The sequence below is a fragment of the Echinops telfairi genome, unplaced genomic scaffold (assembly GCF_000313985.2).
Source record: "Echinops telfairi isolate 266 unplaced genomic scaffold, ASM31398v2 ScPeMD7_7458;HRSCAF=8496, whole genome shotgun sequence".
NCBI lineage: Eukaryota > Metazoa > Chordata > Mammalia > Afrosoricida > Tenrecidae > Echinops > Echinops telfairi.
Window position 1 is genome coordinate 4,815,498 of NW_022111358.1, and position 9,524 is coordinate 4,825,021.

The window sequence follows — 9,524 nt, forward strand, 5'->3', positions numbered from 1 at the left end:
TCAGCCTTTATGAACGCTTCAGTTTGTGAATTTGGAAACAAGGCCACTCACTGGCTTTTTCCCACCCCATTTCCTCCAAATCACGTGTTTCCTGGACTTCACCCTGCAAGTTAGTTAACTGCCTCGCAGCTTTTACTCATGTTTTTGTTTTAATTGGATGACTAATTTAGGCACTCATGAGAGGGGTATTGGCACCAGAATTTCCAGGGGTCTCCTTTCTGTAGAACAGAGAGCGTGGCAAACAAGTGCGCAGCAGGGATCTGGGTCAGAGTTGAATGATAGGTGCTCTCTTTGCTGCATAGTTTTCTGGGCCGGCTTCCTTTTAGACCTCCGGTTAGATTTGTTATAAGTCTTTCCTCCTCCACCCCTCCCATCAGGAACAGCCCGAACAAACCACACCTCCATCCAGTGCCATCTCTTAGCCACCCTATGAGGCAGACTAGCACTGCTCCACACCCTTGCCAAGGCTGTCGTCTTGATGGGGGGGGAGCCCTGGTGGCATAGTGGTTTTGTATTGGGCTGCTAACTGCAAGGTCAGCTGTTCAAGACCACCAGCGGCTCTGGGGGGAGAAGATGAGGCTTTCTACTCCTGTAAAGAGTTACAGTCTTGGAAACCCACAGGGGCAGTTCTACCCTGTCCCGTAGGGCCACTTGAGTTGAAGTCCACTCCATGGCAGTGAGGTGGCTTTTTTAGAATCCCCGGAAGCAAATTGACATGTTTTTCTCCCCAGGAGGGCCTGCTGGGTTCAGACCGCAGCACTGTAAGCAAAGAAGGGCCTTAACTAAGGAGCCGCCAGGACTCCTTGACGAGGAAGTGTGGAAGTTCCAGGAGAGGGACCCCCTATGCCTCTGAGACGCCCTCCTCCTACCAGCCTCCCCAAGCTGGCCCACCCTCTCCTTCCCTCTCTGCCTACCTGTGTGCCCCTTGTTGACAGGCAGGCCACATCGTGTGACAGGCAGGGCACGTTGTGTCCTCAGTCTCTGTATGCAGGGTAGAGTACTTAGTGTAGCATACAGCCCCTTACCCTGCCTGTCTCTCACAGGAATTAATGCATGCCATCCGTGGGGGGTACAACTGCCAATAGGAAGACTGGGAATTTGAGTTCCCTCCGAGGAGCCTCAGAAAACAAGACCTGGCGATCGCTGCCAAAAGTGCCAGCCCTGAGGAGCCCAGTGGGCGCACAGTTCTACTCTGGGCACAGGGCTGCATGCGTTGAAGTCAAGTCAATGGCAGCTGCTGGCTTCTGGATGGGAAATGGAAGGCTCTCCTGACCGCTGACCTGTTTTCTGGAAGCGCTGTTATTCGGAATCCCTCCCTCAAGACTGCTCTTCCCTCTTTTTGTGAAAACTCCCTGTGCCCTAAACCATCTCCAAGGCTCCTTGAGGGCGGGGAGACCTCCCAAAAGTTCATGGGGAAATTCCATTATCCTCTCATTCCATTTTTTCCATGAGCTTCTTGAAGCCACCTGGCCCCCAGCAGTGGGTGTTGGCAAGTCTCCGTGCAGGGGACAGCAGGGTCAGAGTTGTTGGTCGAGGGGTTGCGGATGGACAGACTGACAACAGTGTGGTTTGCTTTGCTTCCAGGGGGCTGCTGTGGCTCCGACTATAAACAGTACGTGTTTGGCGGCTGGGCCTGGGCCTGGTGGTGTATCTCCGACACAAAGAGGTAAGGGCCCAGCGGCTTGGGGACCTGTCATCCTGTTGGGCAGAGAGAGAAAGGGCTTGACACCATTCCCCCACTTTACCCTGTAGGTCAGCCAGAGCCTCCACTGCTCGTCACCCTGACGGGTGGGGCCTGGGAGAGGCAGAGATGGTCTGCACAGGGATGCAGGCGGCCCATCTGGAAGGGCGGCCGGGGCCATCCTTGGTCCAATGGAGGCTGGCATCACTGTATCCACGGGGTAGACTTGGGCTGAATTCCCAAGTCTGTCCCGTTCAGAGTTCTTCAGGACACCTGAGCGGGCAGTGGGCAGCAAGTGTAGGGGGTAGGTGGCAGAGAATGGACATGCAGTCTGAGTGGCTCTGTGACAGTCCCAGTCAGGGACAAGGGTCTTTCATGGGGGTAGTGGTGGGGGGGGGGTGTCAGCTGCTGTGTGGTCAGTCTGGACCTCCTATATCCATCTAGAACAACTTCCTCGAGGAGGGGGGCTATTTCAGCTCCCCAGAGGCCCCATGTTACTCTTTCCCTGCCTGCCCACGCCCCGGGCAGTGCCCCCATCACTGCCCACCCAGGAGGAAATGAGGCATACTGGCAATCTTGCTGCCTGAGTATGGGCAGCTGATGGGCCCGGATTCACCCAGGTTAGGACCCAGGCCACAAGGGCCACAGAGCTGGGAAGGAGGGGCCATGCTGCTGGGGGAGGCAGGCCTCCCCCAGGGGAAGCATTGGCAATTCCTCCTCATCATCAGAGAGCTGCCCCACATCTTTACTGAGCTGATAGTGCCGGGTGGGGCGGGGGGCTAAGAGCATCTGCTAGGGCAGGGGACGGATTAGCAGTCCCCAAGACTCTGCTTTCTCCGATTCTGAGTAACTGCCACCACTCTCCCACGCACCCACACTCCTAAGGGACTGGAGTGCCAGGGAGAAACCAGGGCCCCCCTGCGGACCTGCACACTGCTCAGTGAGCCAGCATGGCCTGTGGGGAGACAACGGCCACCCCACCCCTCCCCCAGGCAGTCTCAGAATAAGAGAGTAGCTTGTCCACTCTCCAACCAGCACAGGAGCGCCCCCCCCACCCCCACCCCCAGGCCTCTCTGACTGGCAGTAGGTTTGGAACTGAATGGGGCGGGCTTTGTACCTATCCCAGGAAATGATCTCATCCCCAGGCTCAGCACCTTCCCTCTGTGCCCCCCACCCCCAGCCTCTGAGCCTGCAGTTCTTAGCCCTTGTCTGGGGAGTAGAGGGCATTCCCGTCTGCCCCTCTAGCCGGCTCGAAGGACATCAGACCATGGTCCCAGGCTGGCAGGGAACGCTCAGGTCGCTGTGGAAGCACAGCCTCCAGGTGGGCAAGGTGCTTGCCAGCCTGGGGCTCAGCCTTTCTTCTCCGGGCGGGCTCCGTGAAGTGAAGGCCCTCCTGCGCACTGTGCTGAAGCGAGGGCCAGAGGTGCCGCTCCCGCCGCCCACCCGCCCTCCCTCCTGGAGTTGCCCACCACCTCTGGCCTCTGAGCTGCAGCCTCCTGCCTTCCTCCCCTCCTACCTACCTTCCCTCCATCCCGCCCCTCCCTCCTCCTCCCCCAGGAGAGAGCTGGTGGTTTCTGTCTTAGGCCAAGTCCCAAGTCCTCTCAGGCCCAAGGGTGCTAGTGTTAGGGGTTCGGATGAAGGCAGCCTTTGCATGCCTGCATGACCAGAGCCCCCCAGAACCAGCACCCCGAGAAGGACCCCCTCCAGAGTGGAAGGGAGGACTCCACATCGTCTGCTGCTCCCCCGTCCCTCTGTCCCCACCCCTCTCTCCAGTCTACCTGCTTCTGCCTCTGCAGCCGCCACTCTGTCCTCCCTTTACATTTCGGAAGGAGTCCCGCAATGCTGTCCACAGCCGGGCCCCTGCCCAGGCCCCAGCCTCCACACACCCTCGGACGGACGCTGTCCTAGGAAGGCCCTGCCAGGGAGGTGGGGGCAAGTGGCTTCCAGGTGCTTCTTTGCCAAACTCTTTCTCAGCCAAGTCTCAACTCTGGAAACTCCCAAGTGAATTGCTCCACTGTCTCCCAGTAGCCCCGGGGGGGTAAATGTTCTGGCGGCAGCAAACTTGCTCCTCCAACTTCTTTGGCCAACCCCCACCAATTGGGGAAAAAAAAACAACTTATGTTCTTCGGGGTTGTCTGGCCCCTGACTTGTCTTCTTGGTGCTATGGAGCCCAGACATAGAGGGGGTGTGCTCCAGGATGCAGTCAGCACAGGGTGGCCTTTCCCCTCCCAGGATCTGGAAATGCAGGCAGCCTTGTGTGGCATGGGGGGAGGGTGTTGAGGCCATGTCCCTGAGCCTGTGCTAGGAATCCCCTGGGAACTTGAGATGGGCACACCAGCTCTCTCCCGGCTCAGGCTGGGCCCCAACCTTCAACAGGTCCTCACTAGATAGGCCCCCAGCCAAGAGAAGAGACCCCCCCCCTGCCCCGCCCACCCTCTAACCCCCATGGCCCTTGGACCAGCAAGAAGGTGCCTCTGCGCCCCATCCTCCCAAGCGTAGGCTGAGCTGGCAGAGTGGGGGGTGGTTTGAAGTGCAGAGAGCGCCCCGCCGAACCCCAGCATCAAGGCATTGGTGCTTGTCTGGTAACTGTGTGTTTGCTGTGTCCCCTCCTACCCCCTCCTGTCCCTACCTCTCCCTGCCCCCGGCTGCTCCTCAGACTGTCTCTGGAGGTTATGACCATCCTGTGTCGCTGTGAGAATATTGAGACGTCGGAGGGGGTCCCGCTATTCGTAACAGGGGTTGCACAGGTAATAACCCACCTGCTTCCTCCTCTGTGTCTAACCTTCTCTCTTCCTGCCCATCAGGGCCTGGCAGGCAGGAGCCGGCTAAGACTGCCTCCTGAGTGGGCGCCTCCCCGCTCCGCTCCCACCCTCTGCTGCACTGGGTACAAAGGCGGCCAGAGCCAGGATGGATTCCTGGAGACCCAGACACTCGTCCTCAGCCTCGGGGGCTGTGCTCAGAATCCTGGAAGCTCTGCCGTGTACACCCCCCGGAGGTCTCCCTGGATGCCTGCCTCTATTGGGAACAAGTTGAGGCAGATAGAGAAGACCCTGTCCCTAGCTGACAGGGTGGACTGTCTAGGCGGGCAGGCTCTGTCCTCTCCTCTCCTGCCAAGGTTCTGGCCTTCCACAGCATAGGTGCCGGGAGTCCTTGCTTCTCTATTTGGGGGGCCCAGTGTCAGACCCTAGTCCTCCTCTCTGCAAAGCCAGCAGTTGGCTCCCCAAGACAGCACTGTTCACCAGCTCCGGGCTCCTCCACAGCGTCCGTGGGACAGGGAAGGCTTCATCTCCAGGACAAGCTTCCGGGCAAGGGCTGGTGGCTAGGTGTCCCTTTCCCTGCCCTGAATTGGAGACTCCTCCCTCTCTTTGCCTTATAGGGACATTGGAAAGGCAAATAAAATGATGTGAGGAAATATGCTAGAGACCCCCAAGCTTTATTAGTAGTACGCTCCCCCGCCCCAAGTCATTGTTCTCCACCCCCACCCAGCCTGCTGCAGGGAATCCACTCTTGGGCCAGGATGTCAAGTAACTCCAAGTGATTTATCTCAAATGCCAGCCCCTGCTGCATTGTTGCCTCCATCAGCTCTTCCCCAGCACCTGCTCAGTCCCAGGCACTGGGAGGGAGGCCATGAACATGAAAATAGCCCCGTCTCCTCTGAGCCTGTATTCCAGCAGGTCCCAGGCTGGAGGAGCCAAACTGCCATATCACCAGGTCCCCTCTCCTCTAAAAAGCCCCTCGGCCTTCTCAGGCAAAAATCCTCTCTCTCCCCCACCCCCGCACCACCATTCTGCCATCTCTAATCTCACCAGCCTTAATTGCTGTGGGAGGGCAGGTTTCAGTAACAGAGCCCCGAGGAGAAGCTCCAAAGCACCTTGTATGGAATGGGCACTGCCCAGGCCTCCCCCTGACACCCTGGGAGGCAGCCTAACGCCCTCCAAACGCACTACACCACTCAGACCATCTGCAGAGGTCCAGCTCCAGGTCAGGCCGGGTGACTGTAGACCCCAGAAGAGTCCATTGTCTGGGTAGAACATCTCTTTCTGGGTGTTGGAGCTTCTTGGCTGGGCAGCTCTCAATGGCCCCAGGCTGTATCCTGTATCCTCCACATGTTCCGCCCAGGCCCCACACCAGAAGAAGGCAGGCGGCAAATCAGAGCCTGTGCTCCAGGGGGCAAGTACAGGACCCATCTTGACCCAGCTGCGGGCATACTTCCAGACCAGTCTAATAGGTGAGGGTCCTGAGGATACTCAGACAGCATCCACAGCTGGCCTACACAGCACAGTCTGGGGTCCCAATGTCCGCCTGCTGCCCAGGACATACAGACACAGCGCCCTAGGACTCTGATTCATCCCTCCAGCCTCAGGACCACTGACCTGAGCTGTCTAGTGCTGCTCTGACACAAACACCTCCACCATGGCTTCAGCAAACAGTTGTTCATTTGTCCACCATGGAGGAGGCCCGAAGTTCAATTTCAGGGTGTCCACTCTAAAGAAGGGATTGCTTTCTGTTAGTAGAGGAAGGGCCTGGGCTCCCTTAGCTTCTGCTCCCGGGCAATCGGGTGACTTGGTTTCTCTCTTCTCTCATCTCTTCTGTTCACTTGTTTGTTCTCTTTTCTACCTCAAAAAAGATGGACTCAAAATGCACCGTACAGTAGTCCTGCCTCTGTAGCATACCAGACAGCCTGGTCCCAAGTGAGAGTAAAACCACAAGATTTGAAAGGCATAATTTGGGATACACAATGCAACCTCTCGTGTTCTGCCCATTGCCCTTCCCGCCCCGCCACAAATGCACGTCCTTCCCACATGCAAGACACCTTGACACCATCGCATCATCCCAAAGGCTCTGTCAACTGCAGTCCAGAGCTCCTCTTCTGCATTGTCTGAATGAAATACGAGTGAGAGGTTAGGTCTCTTCCGACCTAGGGCCGAGCTCCTTTCATCTGCGAACCTGGGACCTCTATAATCCAAGCGCCTGCTTCCAAAGCACAGTGTCAGAAAAGGCACAGGGAGCCGTTTCCATTACAAATGGGAGACAGAAAGGACGGGCCCGAGCAAGTCCAAAACCCAACAGAAAGGTTGACATTCGCTCTTGAGGTTCAAAAGCAATCCTGCTCTCTGAGGTCGTCTTGGCATTGGCCTTACCCTCCAGACTGGCGTCAGCCACCTCCTCTAGATGTTGGGTGGAGGCCCTTGAGCTCTGGCCTCAGCTCTGCCTTCTGAGCCATCTGGGGTGGCAATTCTGTTCCAACCTCTAAGTGACCCCATTCTCTTTGTCCATCTGAGTGACCGCTCCTTCCTCTCAGTCCTCGCAGACCCAGTTACTTCCATCTCTTGGGCCTGGCAGCCCTGCCCCCTCCACTTTGGGTGGTGGGCTACCTCCTTGGCACACCCACTGTCTGGAACTGAGTTGTCAAAGATCCAATTATTTGAAACCTAGGAGAGGCTGTGGCCCCATCTTTTGTAACCTAGAAGGGCCTCCTTCCGAGGCTCCTTTCAGGGTTTCTGCGGATCTTCAAGCTGGCTCCAGGGCTGGTCCTTTTCTTAGATAGCAGTTGTAATGTAGCTTTGGTCTGCTTGGTGCCTGTGGAATTCCCAGAGGCAGACAGCCTTCTCTCGTTCTTTCTCTTAGGTCGAAGTCAATGGTTCTCAACCTGTGGGTCGTGACCCCTTTGGGGGTCGAACGACCCTTTCACAGGGGTCACCCGATTCATAACAGTAGCAAAATGACAGTTATGATGTAGCAATGAAAATCATTTTATGGTTGGGTGGGTCACCACAACATGAGGAACTGTATGAAAGGGTCGCAGCATTAGGAAGGTTGAGAACCATCGCTTCTCGGCCTTTTGGCTAAGATCAAGGAAGGTTGAGAACCACTGGAAGCTGATGAATTTTTCATGCTCTGCTGGCTGCTTACACCCATCAGTCACCAGCTTCATTTTTCATAAGACTCTGTCGCCCGTCCTCGGGGAGCATCCATAGCCAGGTGTCCATCCGTACTGTAGACAGCAGGTTTAAGTTCTGCCCTCCTTTTGCGGTCCGTCTGGTTCCGCTCACATTTTGCTATAAGCAGCAAGGAACGACCCTGCGGCCCCTTTAAGCTCTTGCTTCAAAGGCTCCTGAGCCAGATAGCCCAAGTTCATCGTGCACAATGTTTTATTTTCTACTCACTGTCTGGACATAATTCAGGCAAGTTCTTTGCTGCTGCACTGGAGAAAAAAAAAAAAGGCCCCTTCCTCCATTGTCCAATCACATGTTCATCATTATCATTCCCTTGTAGAGCCTCATCAGAGGCACATGGAATGTTTGGATTCCTGGCAACACTCTGTGGCTGGCATCATGTGAATTCTCTACATCATTGGTGACTTTCTCTGAAACTCTCCTCACGTCCCTGAAGCCCCACCAGAATGACCCTTGACCTCCATAACTCCACCAACAGTCCAGGTTTTACAATCCGGCACCTTCAAACTCTCCTAGCCTTTACCCAAGACCCAGTTCCCAAACTCCACATTTTGAGCATCTGTGAGCGCAACCACCCGTCTCTTCTGGTACCAAATCCTGTCTTCGTTACCTAATGTTGCAACTAGCAGAAATGCCACAAATAATAGAAATACCACCTCAGCAAACAAAAACTTCTGTTCTCACAGGTTACGAAGCTAGAAGTCCATCTCGTAGGGAAGGCCCCCTCTCTTTTGAGCTTCTGCTTCTAGCTGATCTTCATGTGGCCTGACATCTCTTTTGTGCTCATTTGTTTAATATCTTTGATAGGAGCCCTGTTAGCATACTGGGTTATGCATTGGGCTGCTTGCTAATCGCAAGGTGAGCGGTTGGAAACCATAAGCTACTGCCAAAGAAAAAACAAACAGGAGGCTTTCCTCGCTCCCATACAGATTTACAGTCTCAGAAACACACAGAGGCAGTTCTACCCTGCCCTATAGGGTCACTCAGCATCAGAATGGACTCCATGTCTGAGAAGGAATGCATCTCAAAAGAGGTTAACTCACATCCAACACAAAGCTCATCTCCTGAGCATAACAAAGGAATGGAGTGCAGTCGTTAGGATGTACAACACAACACATACTTTGAGGGGACACTTCCACCAATAACACCCTGACCACCCTCCTTGTGCGCTTACTCCTCCCCACCCCCCAGGCCAGGCTGCTGAGAGCAAAGACAGGAGCGCATACATTTGTCCCTGGATCCACCGGTGCCTACCCTGCCTCTCTCCCCCTGCCTTCGCACACACTTCCAGACCTGCTCGGTGCTCAAACCTAACCGAGAGTTCTGCCCAACCGCCTTCTCCACAGGACCCTTGCCCTTCCCAGCTGGAGCAGTGAGGTACGGGACTCTTTCCTATGCCCCTAAGCCCTGGGCCCCCAGACCCATGCCCCTGTTTTGCGTTTCTTGGCAGGATTTCCCTAGAGATTATGACGTTGCAGCCCCGCTGCGAGGACGTAGAGACCGCCGAGGGGGTAGCTTTAACTGTGACGGGTGTCGCCCAGGTATAGTAACTCAGCAGCCCCTCGCATGTCCGTGGAGCTGGGTTTGGGGGGGAGGAGGAGAGGACAGCAGGCAGGGGGGGCAGTCTCTCTCCAGCCCGCTGCCCCTGCCTGTATCCCAGGAGAGAGTCCTCACCAGTCACCACTGGAACATGCTCGCTCTGCTCGGCCACCTTGGCCACTCAGTAGGACTAACACACCCCTTCTCTCCTCAGCAGTGGACCTCGAGGAACAGAACCAGTGCTGGAGGCTCCTGCCTCACTAACCCTCCCTGGAATTCTTTTCAGGTGTCTGAAGTGCCAAGCCCCAGAATCCAGGCCTTCCCTACGCCCTGGTCATGTGCTGGCC

General features: G+C 56.0%; 1 protein-coding gene across 5 annotated transcripts in view; it reads left to right on the forward strand.

Annotated features, from left to right (window-relative positions):
- The window catches only part of FLOT2 (flotillin 2), an 18,309-nt gene that overhangs the window by 4,500 nt on the left and 4,285 nt on the right, over positions 1-9,524 (forward strand). For 2 of the 5 annotated variants that reach the window (XM_045299555.1, XM_045299556.1), the window contains exons 2-4: positions 1,585-1,666; positions 9,089-9,179; positions 9,392-9,463. In XM_045299555.1, the coding sequence (XP_045155490.1) occupies positions 1,585-1,666; positions 9,089-9,179; positions 9,392-9,463 (245 nt within the window). Of the gene's footprint in view, positions 1-1,584; positions 1,667-4,337; positions 4,429-9,088; positions 9,180-9,391; positions 9,464-9,524 lie in introns of those variants that run through there. The other 3 variants (XM_045299557.1, XM_030888190.2, XM_004706914.2) reach the window with 3 other exon arrangements.